Source organism: Heterodontus francisci, chromosome 13 (assembly GCF_036365525.1).
Source record: "Heterodontus francisci isolate sHetFra1 chromosome 13, sHetFra1.hap1, whole genome shotgun sequence".
Taxonomy (NCBI): domain Eukaryota; kingdom Metazoa; phylum Chordata; class Chondrichthyes; order Heterodontiformes; family Heterodontidae; genus Heterodontus; species Heterodontus francisci.
The window spans coordinates 5,966,516-5,986,915 of NC_090383.1; the positions used below are offsets into that span (position 1 = coordinate 5,966,516).

At 43.8% G+C, this 20,400-nt stretch overlaps 1 protein-coding gene across 3 annotated transcripts in view; it reads right to left on the reverse strand.

The window, feature by feature from the left end:
- LOC137376202 (uncharacterized) overlaps positions 1 to 20,400 on the reverse strand; it is a 175,401-nt gene that overhangs the window by 30,443 nt on the left and 124,558 nt on the right. For all 3 annotated transcript variants that reach the window (XM_068044301.1, XM_068044300.1, XM_068044299.1), the window contains one exon: positions 15,603 to 15,672. In XM_068044301.1, the coding sequence (XP_067900402.1) occupies positions 15,603 to 15,672 (70 nt within the window). The remainder of the gene's footprint in view (positions 1 to 15,602; positions 15,673 to 20,400) is intronic.

A 20,400-nucleotide genomic window follows, 5' to 3' on the forward strand; every position in this document is an offset into this window, starting at 1 on the left:
GTGAGATTTCTTGTATCTTCCAACATCTTACATAAAAATAAGTCTTCCTTTCTTTCTTTCTTTTGGTAACTTGGTGCAGATTTATAAATGCAGCTGAAATTGGGTTTATCAGAAAAAAGAAGCATTTTTAATCAGTGTCTGGTCCACTGCCTGTGAGTAACCTGATTTTAAATAACTGAAAAATGACTTTAAAAATTATACTGAATCATTTGCTAGTCTCATTGGTGTACAATAGCCTGTCTCATTGTAAATGAAATATTAAAATATTAATATTTCAAATATTAAAAGGTGCCTACCAATACTTCTGCCCCAACACAAAACTGATTAATATTAAGAGCCACGTTGAATGACTGCAAATGATGCAATTAGCAGAAACTCACTCCAGTGATTATTTCGATCTGGGGTCTGGCCAGTTTTGTGGGCGGGGCCAGCTTCCAGCATAAGGGTTTTTAAACAAATGCAAAAAGAAAACCTGAAATGCACTGGAAGTAACTTGCACTTAAATTTCCCTGATCTTTTGTGCTGCTTTGGCCGATTTTGGGCGAATTGGGCTCAACCTCGAGGAGACAGTCAGCAAATTCAGACCGTCCAATTTTCAAATAATGCTTTAGTACATTGAGAAAATACATAAGAACATAAGAACTAGGAGCAGGAGTAGGCAAGTCAGCCCCTCGAGCCTGCTCCACCATTCAATACGATCATGGCTGATCTCATCTTGGCCTCAACTCCACTTTCCTGCCCGTTCTCCATAACCCTTCAACCCATTACTAATTAAAAATCTGTCTATCTCCTCCTTAAATTTACCCAATGTCCCGGCATCCACCGCACTCTGGGGTAGTGAATTCCACACATTCAGCAAATACGAGCTTTATTCATTAATGTTGCTCAATTTTCAGCAAAATGGCTGCAATTATGGTTTGCATTACGGAATGTAACTACAGAACCTCTCATTAGCAAATCACCTTCTGATGTGTTTGCATATTTGCATTTATGCTGAGAAGAAATTTTACAGCAAAAAACAGCACAAGGACAAGACTTCTACTGGGGTTTCAGGTGATGTGATGATTCGGCTATGCTATAGTCAGCATCTCTGTGAAAACAAGTTGATTGTCATTGGGCTGGATTTTATAGGGTCTCCGACGCCGGGAACGGTGGCGGGGGGGATGATGATCACTATGGATGAGGCCCTCCACTCACCTCGCTGCCAGCAGGGCCCGTCCCAATCTCGACGGCAGCGGCGAGGCCTCGTAGGTGCCTCCCCACCCCCCCCGCTGCTCGGCGACAATATGCAAATGAGCACTTACCTTTCATTAACATGCTGGCCGCTGTGATTCTGCCAGCAGGTTGAGATCTTCATTCCAGTGGCCGGCAATGCCTCGCCTTCGAATCCCCGTTCGGGGAAACGAGGTGCGAAACCTGTGGAGAGGGGGGAGGAGGTGATTTTCTTAGTGTGGTAAGGAGGAGTGGGGTCAAATGTTTGGATTGGTTAGGGGGATGATGGAAAGGGGTTGAGGATTAGATTCGTGAACTTTGGGGAGGGGACGAAGGTCATGTAGTCAAGGTAAGTATTTGGGGGGGTGAATGGGCAAGGCATTAAATGTAAGGCATTGAGGGGGGTGGGAGAGTGGATGCAAAGAGTTTTAAAATTATTTTCAATATTTTTAAATGGACTGTGACTTTAAAAATTCAACCTGTCATTTAGGGCTCAAAGCCCTTTAAAAATGGCGCTGGTGTCTGCACACCGGCGCCAGACGCCATTGCTGGGGGCGCCATTGCCCACCCTTCCATGTCCGCGACATGAGCCTCACCGGAATTTTACACCACCCCAACGAGCCAGATGGCGGTGGGAGGGTGGCATAAAATGGAGCGGGAGGCTCCGGGAGGCTTTCCTGACCCGCTCCCACCTCCGTCCCCCTTTACGCAGAGCGGGGGAGGGGGGCGAAAAACAGCCCACCCACCCCAGGCCAATCAAGGTCCTTAAGTGGCCACTTAAGGGTCTTCGCCCACGTGGATTTTACGCGCGGAAACAGGCGTCCTGGAGCCTGGAGAAGCTGCCTGGGAAAAGTAGGCGGCTTCCGATCTTCTCGGGGTGGGGCCCTGGGTGGTTTTATTTTAATTTTAAAAAGTCAACAAATGAAACTCTCCGCCGAACAAAGGCGGTGGGCACAGGATGCCCGATGGAGGGCCGCCCCCGCTACACCAACCACCCCCAAGACCCAACACGCCCCCGTTCCCCCCATACGATCACCCTTGCCTCACTGGAACCTGACCGATTACCCCCGGCAAGGCAACCAAATCTTACCTGCCTTCCCGACTCCCAAGCATCTTCTATGCCAGCTGGGCTGCAGTCCCAGCAGTGGCCATCGCTCTCAGTGACGCTGCTGGGACTAAGAGCTGCCGGCCCGCTGATTGGCCGGCAGCTAAATGAGGCGGGACTTCCTCTCTCAAGCAGGTGGAAGTCCCGCCTCAGAACAATTAAAGCCCAGGGGCCCGTAAAATATGGAACGGATCCCCAGGCGAGGTGGAAGCGGGTTCAGCACCGACTTTTACATCGGAGGCTGGCTCCCGTCCGCCCACCGTATAATTCTGGCCCTTGTGTGTGCGGGCCGCAATTTTGTTTGCCTGCCGCCTATTTTAGCGGTGGGCTTTTAAAATGCAGACCATTGTTTCTGAGATTGCTAGCCACTACGATGAACTCTTTCAGCACATTTACCTCAGGTGATCACACAGAGACAGTGATAAAATTGGTTGTTCCTGCAAATCGATTTTCTTCTGATTGCCATTTTGTTAAACTGCATTTCTCTGTGAACGTGAGCTGCCTTCTAATGTCTGGGGACACAGTTCTGGGTGAATGTTAATGCATGATAATGCCAACAGTGAGTTACAATGCAGTAATTCAATCAAGCAATTCTGATAAAGGCATAAACTGTAGCAAAGCTTTTAACATGCTCCTAACAATAATTATTCCTTATATTATAACTGGAACTCTAAAATCCATTTTTTTTGCTCTTACAAAACAGGCACATTGAGTGTGTTGGGGTATTGGGAAAAGGATCACTGAATTAATATGAAGTATTACGTTTTAATTATTCCACCATTGGCAGCTATGCCATCAGCTGCCTAAAACTGGAATTCCTTCCCTAAGTATCCCCATCTCTCTCTCCTCCTTTAAGACACTCCTTAAAACCTACCTCTTTGACCAAGCCTTTGGTCACCTGTCCGAATATCTGCTTATATGACTTGGTGTCAAAATTTGTTTGACAATGGCTCTTGTAAAGCGCCTTGGGACAGTTTATTACATCAAAGGTGCTATATAAATGCAAGTTGTTATTGTTGTTGTTGAAGTAATATGACATCACATGGCTGGTAATATAGTAATTGCAATTGTTTTATCAAGAAAATGCACTTCACACCAATATGTGCATACCATACAATATACTTTGTGATCATATATTATTCTGCACACCCTGGCCTCAATTTTCCACCACAATTATCAAAATTGACAAAACTCCAGGGGAGTGCAGCAGGAAGTTCTTCACCAGTCAGTTTGTTGATTTCCCACTCATTATCACCACTTTCTGCATTATTCATTGGAAGTGACATTGGATGTATAATACAGAGGAGTTAACCTATTTATAACAAAGAACCCTTCACCATTCCATGACGAATTCTATCCTTGCTGACATTGACACTCAACAGAACTCCCGGGTACAGGTAAGATACTTGGAACACACACCTAGAGGAAAAATCTGCAATAGTCAAGAACATAAACTATCTGATAATCAGTACCAGCTGCTAGTAAAGAAGTAGTAGAATGCTGGGGGAAAGGCTCACTTTCAGCAAATTCACTGCCCTTTGTACAAGCAAAAACTGTACCCACCCACTGACTGCATCATACCACTGACAACCACTTCTATTCGGAAATTCGAGTCCTTTTAAGCTTGTGCATGCTTCATCTCACCGAAGCACAGCTAACACACAAACGCTCTTTGTCCAATCCTATTTTTAATGAAACCTAAGTTTAAGTTGCTACATGTAGTCCAAGGGTCTGTGAAATTTTAACTCAAGCAAATGACTTCTTTCCAGTTGGATTTGTTTCAGATATAAGCATGAGAAACTTTCCAAGTGTGTATGCACGATTTATGAAACCACTTCAGAAACGTTATGGTATTTTGCCGTGTTGCCAAAAGGCTCAAAATTAAGACTAGTTCAACATTTTTAACACACAGCAGAATAATTAGCTTGCCAGCACCATCGCTTGAGATCAAAATCAATTCCTCCCCATCATTTTTCTTGCTGTCATGTTTCATGTGTTCATATAAGACAGCTGGGCAATCATTCTGGAGTCAGGAAAATATGTAATTAGGATAGTGAAGACAAAACGGATGATACGTTTATTCTTCAAAATCTAAAATAAAACTATTATCAGCAAAACCGAGGCTTGACTAGATTGTTTTCTCTCTTCACAAAGTGAGTGAAATGGCCATTATTCATCTGTGGAGAAAGAAACAGAGTTAACGTTTCAGAACGCTGACAAAAGGTCATTGACCTAAAACATTAACTCTGTCTCTCTCGCCACAGATGCCGCCTGACCAGCTGAGTATTTCCAGCATTTCCTGTTTTTATTTCAGATTTTCAGCATCCGCAGTGTTTTGGGTTTGTCCATTATTCGCTCGTAACTTCAGGAATGTGCAGATTTGAAACATGCTTCATGAGAAGGTAACTTCCTAAGCAATTAAAAAATAATGCTGTTTTTAACACTGCTCAAACTACTTAACCAGTGTCTGTTAATACAGCCGTGGAATGTGAAATACTTATGCAAAATGGCACAATGAAAGAGGAAAAGTTCACTTTAGTTTCAGGCCCTGCAAGTACTGGAAAAATAGGCAACAAAGGGTCACAATCAGATTTTTGGTGACGATACATCTCTCACATGTTCCCTACTTATTAACCAACTTTGTGTTACCTTGGGTTACTCTAGTATAAGGGTCTGAAAGGGTTAATGATTGAGACAGTGTAAGGAATGTCTCCCACCATGATGTCACCATGTGAGAGAGACTGGAGGGAGATGCAGTGTGGCTTCAGAGGAGTCACACAGACTGGTGACATATTTAGAATGTAATAAAGAGTTCATGTTCAAAGTATGGAAGACTCAGTAATCTCTCTAAGCTTGACTAGCTAATTTTTTAAGGTGGCAGCAGACAAACCAAACATACAACAGTTACTGAAACTTTTAACTTAATTAGGAGCGTTTCATGTAGTGAGCCCAATAAACTAAGTCAATATATCTGAGCACTCAATTTGTTTGAGAGGAAGGGAGGAGTCAGGAGAGGGTAGGGGCTGGAGAAATTAGAGGAATGTGTAGATTAAAAACAATCATTCATGGGATGTGAGTGTCACTGGCAAGGCCAGCATTTATTGCCCATCCCTAATTGCCCTCAAGAAGCTGGTGTGAGCTGTCTCTTGAATACAACTGAGTGGCTCACTGGGCCATTTCAGAGGGCAGTTAAGAGACAACCACATTGCTGTGGGTCTGGAGTCACATGTAGGCCAGACCAGGTAAGGATGGCAGATTTCCTTCTCTAAAGGGTATTAGTGAACCCGATGGCTTTATTACAACAATCTGGCAGTTTCGTGGTCAGCATTACCAATACTAGCTTTTTAATTCCAGATTTATTTAATTAATTGAATTTAAATTCCTCAGCTGCCATAGTGAGATTTTAACTTGTGTCTCCAGATCACTAGTCCAAGTCTCTAGATTACTAGCCCAGTAACATAACCACCATGCTATTGCACCCATTATCAGTGGTAGCAACCCTATTAATCATATATTTCATAATGTAAATGAAATGTTGCATTAGTACACCCATGCAGACTATGCAAAGGACATAATAGTGCATCACCCTCCTGTGCTAATGCCTCAGCTCATCTGCTGTGGAAATCCTCACCCATGCCTTTGTTACCTCTGGACTTGACTATACCAATGCATTCCTGTCTGACTTCCCATCTTCCACCTTCCATAAACTCATCGATAGCTCTGCTGCCTGTGTCCTAACTCGCACCAAGTCCCATTCACCCAACACTCTGTGCTCACTGACCTATATTGGCTCACAGTCCAACGACGCCTCAATTTTAAAATTCTCATCCTTGCTTTCAAATCCCTCCAAATTCACCCCCTCCCTATCTCTGTAATCTCCTCCAGCCCTGCAACCCTCTGAAATATCGGCACTCCTCCAATTCCTGAATTTCATCGCTCCACCATTGGCAGCCGTGCCTTCAGTTACCTAGGCCCCAAGCTCTGGAATTCCCTCCCTAAACCTCTCTATCTCTCTCTCTCTCCTCCTTTACAACCCATCTCTTTACAAGTTGTTGTTGTTGTTGTAAGAACAATAAAGTTCCCAATAAAAGTGTGTTTATGTGTTCATGATGTTCTACCTGCCCTCCTCATACAGCAAGGAAAGCTGAAGATCATAAATAAGTAAATTCATCACCAGCTGATCTGAAGCAAGCAGAAACACAGATACACACATCATGAGGAAAGACAATTGTACATGGAGAGGGCCAGTGTAGGGTGAGGTATTATGCATTGGTGAAAAGGTAGTAGGAACGGTGGAGGTTAGTAAGAAGCTGGTTGATATAGGAAGGGGGTCTATCATCTCGAATGTTCCTCTCCAGCTCTACAGGGATACAGATTTTTGTGAACCTGTGATGCAACAGGGACTAAACCTACGTATGATTTTGAAAAGAAATACTTGCTTTTATATAGCGCCTTTCACAAACTCTGGATGTCACAAAGTGCCTTACAGCCAATGAAGTACTTTTGAAGTGTAGTCACTGTCGTAATGTCGGAAATGTGGTAACCAATTTGCACACAGCAAGCTTCCACAAACAACAATGTGATAATGACCAGTAAATCTGTTTTTGTGATGTTGAATGAGTGATAACTATTGGCCAGGACACCGGGGAGAACTCCCCTGCTCTTCTTCCAAAAAGTGCTACGGGATCTTTAATGGCCACCTGACTAGACAGACGGGGCCTCGATTTAACACCTCATCTGAAAGACGGCACCTCCGGCAGTGCGGCACTCCTTTAGTACTGCACTGGACATATCAGCTAAGATGTTGCACTCAAGTCTCTGGAGTGGGACTTAAGATAGATTGTGTCCACATGCAACTTTGACAGCAAGAAACTGAACTGTGACAATTACTGTCTGTCAGTGATAAAGCAGCCTAATACGTGTCTTCAAGGGCTCTCTTCTCATCAGCACAACATGTAATAAAAACGTGATCTCTTCTCTGATTGATCTATGCATCGAATTTATGTCTAGTCACTTCATCAGCTACTTTTGTTGGATTTGAAGAAAACTGTTCAGGGAGAACACATGTAGTGAACTCTTAGAAAGATTCGAGAAAGTAGTGTGTATAGTTTGTTGTACATATATAACTTCTTGCTCAGGGAATATCACATTTATAATGAAATGAAGCCCACTGCAGTAAACTGTAATGTAGAAATCACTGTTTTAGTCTTGACATGCATTGTCAGATATGATTTAATAAAAGCAAAACATTGCAAATGCTGGAAATCTGAAATAAAAACAAAAAGTGCTGGAAATACTCAGCAGGTCTGGCAGCATCTGTGGAGAGAAAAGCATAGGTCAGTGACCTTTCATCAGTTTCCAGCACTTTTTGTTTTTATTTCAGATTTCCAACAGCTGCAGTATTTTGCTTTTATTTTAAAGTTTCTTTTGAATTCCACATTGGATTTATTAGTGACTCTCTCATATTTAAGGCCTTTAGGTGTTTGCTCACCTGCCATGGGATAGGCCTGAGCCTGAATAGCACCAAGGCCTCACTTTAGGTCAGGGAATCTGGGCACTCAGTTCCATTCAGGGCCTGGACAGGGCATTGGTGAGGCCACAGCTGGAGTACTGTGTGCAGTTTTGGTCTCCTTACTTAAGGGAGGACATTCATACCCTAGAGGGAGAGTAGCAAAGGTTCACTGGACTGATTCCTTGTATGAAGGGATTGTCCTATGAGGAGAGATCGAGTAGACTAGAACTTTATTCCCTGGAGTTTAGAAGAATGAGAGGTGATTGCATTGAAACATCTAAAATTCTTAAGGAGCTCGACAGGGCAGATGCTGAGAAAATGTTTCCCCCCTGGCTGGGGGATCTAGAACACGGGGTCACAGTCTCAGAATAAGGGGTCGGCCATTTAGGACTGAGGTGAGGAAAAAGTTCCTCATTCAGTGGGTTGTCAATCATTGGAATTCTCTACTCCAGAGGGCTGTGGATGCTTAGTTGTTGAGTATATTCAAGAAGAGGTTGACTGATTTTTGGGTACTAAGTGGATTAAGGGACATGAGGATAGTGCAGGATTGAGGAGTTGAGGTAGATCAGCCATTATCTTGGTGAATGGTGGAGTAGGCTTGAGGGGCTGAATGGTCTATTCCAGCTCCTATTTCTTATTGTCCTTATGTTCAGATGTGCAGCACATCTTCAGTAGGCTGAGCCTGTCTGGCATCTGACAATGGGGGGGGAAGGGAGGGTGTTAAAGAAAATTCACTGTATAGAATTGAAATAAAGTTGAGGAAAATTCATAATTTTTAATAATTGAACTCGTAATTCAGAACACTTGACGAAAGATTTTTGCTTGTGCACAAACTATTTAAATCTGCATAGCAAAAGAGGACAGAAGTACTTTTTAAAAAGTGAAACTAAGGGTAAAAAACACTATTGACATTATCCTTCAAACACAAAACAAATCGGTGCCTAATTCCTCACTCTGCTATTTTAACAGAGGCAGAAATCTATTAAAATATAAATAGGTTAGCATTTCCAATGGTAGCAGAATAGAATTTGGGTCAAACACATTAAGCATTTTGCATAGTAAATCACTGACGAGATTTCTGTCCTACAATGTGTGACTGGGCTATTTCGTAAGAGATTAACTTAATTTGCTTTTTAAAAGAACATTTAAGTAGGTTACTTTAACATCAGAGACTGACGTGGGTTATTTCTCTGACGGCTGTAAGCAAACCTTTCCATGATCCAACTCATTCTAACCCATTAAAGCCCTTGTGAATTCTAGAAGGCATTCAAACGTTCTCTCAAACATTCTTCATCACTTCAAGCTAACCATTTCAAAACATTTGCAGTGCAGGGCTGGCTTAACTCTCATGTAGAAGGTCTATTGTGTAGAATGGGCCTCTGTTCTCTGGAGTTTAGAAAAGTGAGAGGTGATTTCATTGAAATGAATCACATTCTTAAAGAGTTTGACAGGTTAGATGCTGAGAGACTGTTTGCCCCTGGCTGGAGAATCTAGAACTAGGGATCACAGTCTCAGGATAAGGGGTCGGCCATTTAGAACTAAGACGAGGCGAAATTTCTTCACTCACAGGGTTGTGAATCTTTGGCATTCTCTACCCCCAAAGAGCTTTGGATGCTTCGTCATTGAGTATGTTCAAGAAGGGGACTGATAGAATTTTGGACACAATGGGATACAGGGATAGGGCGGGAAGGTGAAATGGAGGTAGAAGATCAGCCATGATCCTATTAGATGGCGGAGCAGGCTTAAGGGGCCGAATGACACCTATTTCTTATGTTCTTAAGACCACCAGCTTCCAGAAAAAAACAAACGTATCTTATGGGGATAAAAATCCGTCTGTAGCCCCTCCAGGGGCTATGCCCTAAATGGATGGCACACAACTGCAGAGGTCAATAATTTTGAGACTCCAGCCACAAGTAATGAGAAAATACCAAAAGATATATGTTGCTACTTCCAGCAGTTGTTCAGGAGGGCAATTCAATTATATTATTCAGCCCTCGTGGTCTGACAACATTGTTTCCTTTTTATCGTCCTACAGTTATGTTGGCAGAGTTAACTGATTTCTAATGGATCTGTCATACCTTTCAGCAAGAACACTGAAAATTACACGCTCAAAGGCAAAGGAACAAATGTACCACAATTCATCGGTGACTCTGAAAATAGATGATGTGTTAATTTTTAAAAATGACCGTAGGCAATTGTTAACATCCGCTGTGGACTGAGTTACGTTACAAAGTGTTTCTCCCAGTGTAAGAAAATATTACCGCACATTCTGCATGAGTTACTAGGTTACAACATTTAGCCAACTATCTTTAACTTCTTGCTGCACTAAATGACGGGCTGGATTTTCCTACTTGCTTCGGCGCCCTGACTTTGGGAGCAAACGAGGGTCCCCAAAGCCTCATTGCTGTCAGTGCACATGGCTGTTTCACTGCAGCCAATGTAATTAAATATCTGACTTTGTGTGGAACAGGCAGCTGGTACGTACGGCCTATCCTGTGGTCATTGTCCGTGATGAATTTCTAGCCCCTCATGTTTTCATTAGCTTGGAGATTTAACAACTCTTTACTGGAGCATTTGCAGGAGGAAGCTGAGTAAATCTGTTCGAAAAACAGTCAAGGAACTTATAAAAAATGACCAAAAATAAGTTCTTCTTTTCTCCCCATTAATTTTTCCATTAACTACTTAGTGCCACTTGCCAATGAATCATGGAGCTCGGCTGGGAAGTTAGCAAAAGCACTTCTCACTGCGTGGGTTTGCATTATATTCCCTTTTTAATTCCAATGAAGGTTCTTCATCCAACACATTAATACTTCTGCACACTTTCCAGACACTGACTGACCTACTCAATTACTAGAATTTTCAGTTTCTATTTCCAGCACATTTGATCTTTGTTTTTATCTTCTGGAGGAGCATGGACCCTCAACAAAACATACAGGGGTATTAAATGAACCTTAATGAGCCCATTTTAGGGCATAGATCAGGTGCAACAAGTGCCAATTTTGGGATCAAACTCCCGTACCTTAAGGACTGCAGGATCCTTCATGCAAAGGATGGTAGAAGGGTGGGAATCCTTCACCACAGAAAGGCAGTAGATGCGAGGCTAGATTAATCATTTCTAATCTGAGATTGGTAGATTTTAGGGTATTAAGGGATATGGAGGCAAGGCAGGTGAATGGAGATAGGGTACAGATCAGCCATGAACTCATTGAATGGTGGAACAGACTTGAGGGGTACAATGGCCTACTCCTGTTCCTATGTTACTGAGAGATGTCAGACCCAATACTAGGCTGGGCCATTTTTAAACTATCTGAGGTGACCGCCTAAAACAAACATTAGGCACCTCGCATATGCTAATGAGGGGCCTCCTTGGTTGTTTTCGGATATCTCAGGGAAGCTGGGCTGCTTTAAGCCTTGGGCCCGGATGTGGTCCAGTATCCAGCCACCACCAAGAGTTGAGTTGTTTTGCTAAATAGATTTGATGTGGAGCTAGGAAGTAGATGAGGACTGCCTCTGCCGGCTCCACAGCACTCCTTAAGGCCACTACCGTTCTGTAATCGGCCCCCTTTCCATTCTTCTGTCTGTGCAACAGCTTGACTGAATAATGTTAATGAGGCCCAATTTTGGGCTAGCCTCAGGCCTTCTGGTTGGGGCGTAACACCCATTTTAGCCCTGAAAATAGACCTAATGGAACATCCACCCTGTATCCAGTTTCCCTGCAGCTTCTTTGTAAACGAGAGACATAGATAGTCAAACTTGAATGTCAATTGGAAAAACAATCTCAATATGTAGGTCATGACAAATGAGCCGGGAGCATTTGAGTCATTATTCTGCCATTTGTTTTGCTACTGGCACAGGATGAACTTGGAAGAAAATAAGCAGAGGAGCAGAGGATAGGCCAGCACAATACATAGAATACATAGAAATAAATAGATGGCATTGTCCCTATAAACTGAAAGGCTCTTCTAATGAGAAGTGCACTTGTGCTGGTTCTATGCTTCCCTCTATTACTAAAAGCAATATTTCCAGACTCCTACAGCTCTACTACATCAGCCTCCCACAGTGCAAATTCATTTCCAGGCCTGCCAATGCAGGCTGTCTTTGTAACTTTTCTTCTGTGAAATCAATAATGCTAAGAAGTGAGTATCTGTGCTCGACGAGTGCTTGAATTTCTTGAAGTCTGGAGTCTGTAATGTTTACCTTAGCAAACAGAAGCAAATGCTTGCTGCCTATTGCTCCGACTAAGGACAGGCCAATTTCCCTCAGGGGCACTAGAACAAACCAGCAGTGATTCCAAAGCAGCCCTGGGGTGGCTCCTGTGTCAGGGGAGTGGGAGGGGGATTGGGTCTGGGTCAGTAGCTGCCTGCAGTATTTTTGTGGAGCCAGGAGGAGCACTCAGGGTAAACCATTCTTGCAGTGAGGACCTCAAACAGGCATTAGGCCCCTTATTTGCATATGCTCTGTAACACTTCCTGTCGTGGGATGAGCCTCCTTGTGTCCATTGTCCCCCCAGCCCCCCTCTGTCCACTGAAGTGTTAAAGGAGTCATCAGACAAGATTGGAGGGGATAGTCCTGATCACCAAACAACCATCAGAGTCAAAAGGGCTGGTACAGTGGAATGTTGCTTGGTAAAAGCATCAGAGCAGCATCCTGGGTTTCTGGTAGTGGTGTGCTGGATAAGGTGACAGGCATTGCACACTAGCTGGACAGAATAGAAGCCTTTCCTATTCATATTATTAAGGGAGTTGTTCTAGAAGGCTTTGAATGGCACATGAATTGCTCTTCAGCTGCCTAGGCCTTAAGCTCTGGAGTTCCCTCCCTAAACCTCTCTGCCTCACTCCATCTCTCTCCTACTTTAAGACGCTCATTAAAACCTAACTCAGCTCTCCTAATATCTCTTTCTCTGGCTCTGTGTCAAAGTTTGTTTGATAATCGCTCCTGTGAAGCACCTGAGATGTGCTATGACATTAATGGTGCCGTAAATATGCAAGTTGTTATTGTTACTGGGAAACTGGCTAGAAGATAGAACTCACTCACTTTGTTTGACTGGCTCCATTAAATAGGATTATGGATTGCACAGCCCTCCTGACTAGACCATCAGTGACCTTCTTGTTGCAGTGGTGAGCAGCTGCCTGACTAATGTGGCAAAGGTCACCTGATGCTGCCTGGAAGGAACAAGATGCAAAGACATTCAAGGCAGTGGTGACCTTGACTGATGAAGATATTGCTGCTCTCCTGGTAGAAGTGGGCTGCAGGAATTCAGCCAGGGTTGAGATACTTTCACAGTAATCTCCAGGATCGAGCATACTCTCTGAAACACTGACACCGAGAGAAATCTAAGTAAGAGTTTCTTGGTCTGCGAACAGGTACAAGTGTGTAAAGAAAAGACAAGTTCTTTGAAACTTGAATGTAAAGGCCTGCAATCATCTCCCTCTTCTTCATACCATAAGAATGGAGGTATTTTCAATCATGTCTCCAGTTAAAAGTAGAACTGAATAAAACTACCAGCAAAAATAATCCCATCCTATACTCTGTGTCTTCAGTCAACTAGGCCCAAAGCTCTGGAATTCTCTCTCCTAAAAGTCTCCAACCTTCAACAACAATTACTTGCATTTATATAGCACCTTAACATAGTAAAATGTCCCAAGGTATTTCAGAGGAGCATTATGAAACAAAATTTGACACTGAGCCATACAAGGATGTATTAGGGCAGATAATCAAATGCTTGGTCAAGGAGATAGGTCTTAAGGACTGTATTAGAGGCAGAGAGGTTTAGGGAGGGAATTCCAGTGCCTAAGGCTGTGGCAGCTGAAGGACAGCCACCAATGGTGGAGCGATTAAAATCATGGATGCACAAGAGGCCAGAATTGGAGGAGCACAGAGATCTCGGAGGGTTGCGGGCTGGTGGAGATTGCAGAGATAGGGAGGGGCAAGACCATGGAGGGATTTGAAAATGAGGTTGCGAATTTTAAAATCAACACATCGTTTAAGCAGGAGCCAATTTGGTCAATGAGTACAAGGTTGGTGGGTGAATGGAACTTGGTGCGAGTTAGGACATGGGCAGCAGAATTTTGGATGACCTGAAGTTTAGGGAGAGTAGAATGTGGCAGGCCAACCAGAAATGTGTTGGAATAGTCAAGTCTAGAGGTAACAAAGGCATGGATTAGGGTTTCAACAGCAGATGAGCAGAGAGGGGGCGAAGTCGGGTGAGGTTACAGAGGTGGAAATAGGCGGGTCTTGGTGATGGTGCAGATGTGTGGTCAGAAGCTCATCTTGGGGTCAAATATGACAGCAAAGTTGTGAACCATCCGGGTCAGCCTCAGACAGTTGCCAGGGAGAGGGATGGAAATGGTGTTTGTGACAGGGACCAAAGACAGAGGCTCTCTATCTCACTTTTTTACTTTGAGACCCTCCTTAAAGTATATCTCTTTTCCCAAGCTTATGGTCACCCTTCCCTTGGTTTGGCATCTGTTTTTATCAGTTGATGCCTCTCAAGAGTACCCTGGGACTATTTCTGTGTTAAAGATGCTGCAAATGTAATTTTTCGCGACTGTTAGTTTTGGGAGGATAATTCAGGTCCAGAGCTTTGGAGGCTGTAGTCCCTGAAAATGTTTTTTTTTATTTCCCAAAATCTGTTCTAAAATGGAACACCTCAAAGGAAAAAACAGACTTAGATGCCTAAAGTAGAAATGCTATTGATTCCCCTCCACTGATATTACCTGCTTTATGGAACACAATTCATAGAAATGTAGAAAATAGAAGCAGGAGTAGGCCATTTGGCCCTTCGAGCCTGCTCCGCCACTCATTATGATCATGGCTGATCATCCAACTCAGTAGCCTTTTCCCGCTTTCTCCCCTTTGATCCCTTTAGACCCAAGAGATATATCTAACTCCTTCTTGAAAACATACAATGTTTTGGCCTCAACTGCTTTCTGTGGTAGCGAATTCCACAGGCTCACCACTCTCTGGGTGAAGAAATTTTTCCTCATCTCAGTCCTGAAAGGTTTACCCTCTATCCTTAGACTATGACCCCTGGTTCTGGACTCCCCCACCATCGGGAACATCCTTCCTGCATCTACCCTGTCAAGTCCTGTTAGAATTTTATAGGTTTCTATGAGATCCCCCCCTCACTCTTCTGAACTCCAGCAAATATAATCCTAACCGACTCAATCTCTCCTCATATGTCAGTCCCGCCATCCCAGGAATCAGTCTGGTAAACCTTCATTGCACTCCCTCTATAGCAAGAACATCCTTCCTCAGATAAGGAGACCAAAACTGCACACAATATTCCAGGTGTGGCCTCACCAAGGCCCTGTGTAATTGCAGCAAGACATCCCTGCTCCTGTACTCGAATCCTCTCACTATGAAGGCCAACATACCATTTGCCTTTTTTACTGCCTATTGCACCTGCATGCTTACCTTCAGTGACTGGTGTGCGAGAACACCCAGGTCTCGCTGCATATTCCCCTCTCTCAGTTTATAGCCATTCACATAATAATCTGCCTTCCTGTTTTTGCTACCAAAGTGAATAACCTCACATTTATCCACATTATACTGCATCTGCCATGCATTAGCCCACTCACTCAACTTGTCCAAATCACGCTGAAGCCTCTCTGCATCCTCCTCACAACTCACCCTCCCACCCAGTTTTGTATCATCTGCAAATTTGGAGATATTACATTTTCAGAAATGTATTTTCAATTTCTCAACAGAGAACTGTGTAAACAACAAAATAGAGGAAGAGGCAACAGACAGTACATTATTATTATGTCTCACTTTTCGATGCATCTATCCTTCCTGATCCATTTGTCACATGGGTGTCATTCACAGGAGCTGCCACGGGCACCTTTAAGCAGAAAAGATATCAGAACATTTTCAATTTAAATTTAACCTATTGTAACGTGTTGCTTTTGTACAGAGTCACTCGTAACCAAAAACATTTTGAAAACATACTTACAGCATAACACGGAGAACTACTGATTGCAAGAGCAGGTCAGAGACTGGGAATTCTACGGTGAGTAATTCATCTCCTAATTCCCCAAAGCCTGTCCACCATCTACAAGGCACAAGTCAGGAGTGTGATGGATTACTCTCCACTTGCCTGGATGGGTGCAGCTCCAACAACACTCAAGAAGCTCGACACCATCCAGGACAAAGCAGCCCGCTTGATTGGCACCACATCCACCACCTTAAACATTTACTCCCTCCAGCACCAGTGCACAATGGCAGCAGTGTGTACCATATACAAGATGTACTGCAGCAACTCACCAAGTCTCCTTCGACAGCATCTTCTGAACCTGTGACCTCTACCACCTAGAAGGACAAGGGCAACAGGCGCATGGGAACATCACCACCTGTAAGTTCCCCTCTAAGTCACTCACCATCCTGACTTGGAAATATATCACTGTTCCTTCACTGTCACTAGGTCAAAATCCTTGAACTCCCTCCCTAACAGCACTGTGTGTGTACATACACCACACGGACTGCAGAGGTTCAAGAAGGTGGCTCATCCCCACCTCCTCGAGGACAATTAGAGATGAGCAATAAATGCTGGCCTTGTCAGCGATGCTCACATCCCATGAATGAATTTTTTAAAACTGTGTTCTACATGTAAGCAATCTTTGGTACTAGTATGAAGATTAGACAGAAAATATGTCCAAAATATGGGCAAATAAATATGTTCAGCTTCTCATTTTGTTAATATAGGGGCACGTCCCAGTTTCTGACAAGGAACTAGACCTCTTACATTTTTCCTGATCCCGATGTTCATTGATGCTTTAACGGTGAGATCGTTTGTTTCCCGATTAACAATATTTCAGGATGTTTTACTTTCATATTTCACCCTTGTGACACAATTATTTGTTGGCACACAATTTCATCTACGTATTTTTGGAAGAAAAGATTGTTGAGTGCAAGATAATTCATAAACTTACAGCCTATTGCTTAATGTCACATACTCTTCATGTTTCTTCATAGAGGTGGCAAAAAAATACACAAGTGGGATATGCATGGGGGGAATTGCCAAGGTTAAATCCTATTCAAGCAAATAGGATGAAATGCAGTCTGTGCTGGATTTAAATGTCTTATAAGCATATAAGAAGGTCATATACTTGACAAAATGATGGCAGCAGGCAATTTCTATGCAATTGGAAGATCAATCAACCTAAACAAACAAGGAGTTTCATACTAGCGTCAGCTGGAGGTCAGGAATAATCACAAAGATGCTTCCCATGAACCGGGAATGCTGTAATTATTCTCTCAATCTGACTGCAGAACTCCAATCATATTATAACAATCTCATCTCTTCAATCACAGCCATCAGATATTGAAAGTAGAGACTAGGAAACAGCAGTGCAGGCATACAGCTTCTTCCAGGAACTGGGAAAAGAATAAAACCTACCAAAGTAACAAAGGACCTGTGAGGTGCAAACACGACAAACATCCCAACTATGCAACATAAAATGATTGTGCAGGTCCGCCTTCCGACCTGTGCAATGCCGAAATGCTGATGAATAGTTCTTTTGCTGAAATTGATCAATAACATCTCAAGGGAGGACTTCAGGAATTAATCAGCAACATTGCTGACAGTGTTTTTCAAATTCATCAGCTAGATTGTTCCAAAAAAATGATTGGTGTCACCTGTACCAGGAACTGTTTCCAGTGACAGAAGGGTCAGTAACCAGAGGACACAGATTCAAAGGGCTGTCACTGTTATGATGCAGGAAACACAGCAGCCAATTTGTGCACAGCAAGCTCCCACAAACAGCAATGTGATAACAACCAGACCATCTGTTTTTTGAGATGTTGGTTGAGGGATAAATATTGGCCTGGACACCACCCCTGCTCTTCTTTGAAATATTAGCCATGGGATTTTTTACACAGCAGACAGGGCCTCAGTTTAACATCTCATCTGAATGATGAGACCTCTAACAGTACAGCACTTCCTCAGTACTCCACTGGAAAGGTAGCCTAGGTTTTGTACTCAAGGTCTACTCCAACAGCACTACCAACTGAGCCACAGCTGACACCAAGACTAACACTAACGAAAGACTTGACAAATTGGTGCTTTTTTCATTGGAAGAGCAGAGATTATGGGTGACATGAGTGAAGTGTCTCCAATTATGAAAGAATGGGACAAAGCAAATAGAAGCAGATTGTTCCAGTAACTGAGGAATCTAGAACAAGAGGCCACAAATACAAGATTGATTGTAGCGAAAGAAACTCCATTACATAAAGAGGGAGGAGGCAGTGGAATTTATTTCCAGGGTTGGTGAATAAGGCGGAAGATACAGGTAGGATTTTCCCTGCAGGCTTCTGAACCCTGTTGTCAAGCTGAAATACCAACATACGAATTAGGGGCAGATGTAGGCCATTCGGCCCCTCGAGCCTGTTCTGCCATTCAATAAGATCATGGCTGATCTGTTTATGTCTCGAATTCCACACTCTTATCTACCCCCGATAACCTTTTATTCCCTTGCCTAACAAAACTCTGTCTACCTCCGCCTTAAAAATATTCAATGACCCCGCCTCCACCACCTTCTGAGGCAGAGAGTTCCAAATTTGCACAACCCTCTGAGAGAAAAAATTTCTCCTCATCTCTGTCCTAAAAGGGCGTCCCCTAATTTTAAAACCGTGCCCCCTAGTTCTGAACTCACCCACAAGAGGAAACATCCTTTCCACATCCACCTTGTCAAGACCGTTCAGGATCTTATAAACTTCAATCAAGTCTCCCCTCACTCTACTAAACTCCACTGAAAACAAGCCCAGTCTGTCTAACCTTTCCTCATAAGACGACCCGCTTATACCAGGTATCAATCTAGTAAACCTCCTCTGAACTGCCTCCAACGCATTTACATCCTTCCTTAAATAAGGAGACCAAAACTGCACATGGTATTCGAGATGTGGTCTCACCAATGCTCTGTGTAACTGAAGCATAACATCCTTACTTTTATTTTCAATTCCTCGTGTAATAAAGTATAGCATTCCATTAGCCTTCTTTATTACTTGCTGTTCCTGCATACTAACCTTTTGTGACTCATGCACTAGAACACCAAGATCCCTCTGCACCTTGGAATTCTGCAGTCGTTTTCCATTTAAGTAATACTCTGCTTTTTTATTCTTCCTGCCAAAATGAACTTCACATTTTCCCATATTATACTCCATCTGCCAGATGTGAGCCAGGAGCCCGCACTGAGCAGGAAACAGTCACTCACTCTGGTTTTCCTCGGAGCGGTCAATTAATGGCTAGAGGGCGCGCTCACCATCCAGTTAAGGACAGTGAATGGGCTGTCAAAGCTGGAGGGCCAATGAGAAGACTTCCACCATCAAAACAGCATCAGGATGCATTGGAAGGTAAGTGAGTGAGAGGGCGCTTCACAAAGTTTGAGTAAAAAATGGCTCTTGGAGCCAGGCCACAACTATGGGAGGGTCCCCTTTACAGGGTGGCCTGTGGCTGCTGCTGCACCCAGGCAATCAGGGAGGGCTTCCCTTAATTGGCCTTAAGTGGCCCTTAATGAGCCTGATTGGCAACCGGCCACTTGCGGGCAGGCAGTCCTGCCACTCCCCTCATCCCATCTGTGTGAAAATGGCCCAGGGCCGGATGGAGCCAGGAAACTGGCATGCAGATAAGCGGCACGATTTTTAGTGCCCCCTGCCTCCAGTTCCGGCCCCGGCGGGGGCTAAAAATCAGGCCTATGATAATGTTCAAGATTAGATTGTCTAAGTGGATTTGCTTCTGACATTCCCCACTCACAGAAATATTTCTATAGTAACTGTCAGGTGCATTCCTTTCTGAGTTACTGTCCTGGCTCACTCCCTATCGCATCTGTTTACCTTCTGGGTCTGCCCATGATTCCCACACTGGAGTGGCTTTTGAGCTTTTATAAGCCCTGCCCACTACCCTGCAGAAAGAGCTTACTAGCCTATGCTTCCCATCACGTCCACCTCCTTCCTCCTTGGCTGATCTGAATTTTTGGCCTTGCCTCTTTCTCCCACTCCCCCGACTGAGATTTTTTGCAATCTTCACATTATCTCACTCATTCTCCCACCCATCACCATCTCCCCAGCCCCCGCTCTCCTTGCACAACTCCTTCCTCCATCCGCCTCTCCCCCACCTTAGTTCAATAATTCCTCTACCTTCTAACCTTGCTTGACCTGAAGAGTGCTCTTGAGGGTGGCACAGTGGCTCAGTGGTTAGCACCGCAGCCTCACAGCTCCAGCGACCCGGGTTCGATTCTGGGTACTGCCTGTGTGGAGTTTGCAAGTTCTCCCTGTGACCGCGTAGGTTTCTGCTGGGTGCTCCAGTTTCCTCCCACGTGCTAAAGACTTGCAGGTTGATAGGTAAATTGGCCATTGTAAATTGCCCCTAGTGTAGGTAGGTGGTAGGAGAATTGAGAGAAGGTGGGGATGTGGTATGGAATTAATGTAGAATTAGTATAAATGGGTGGTTGATGGTCAGCATAGACTCGGTGGGCTGAAGGGCCTGTTTCAGTGCTGTATCACTCTATGTCTCCCCATGTGCAGCATCACAGGAGGTTGAGGCTTGAAATAGGACTTATGCTTGAGAGGGTGAAGC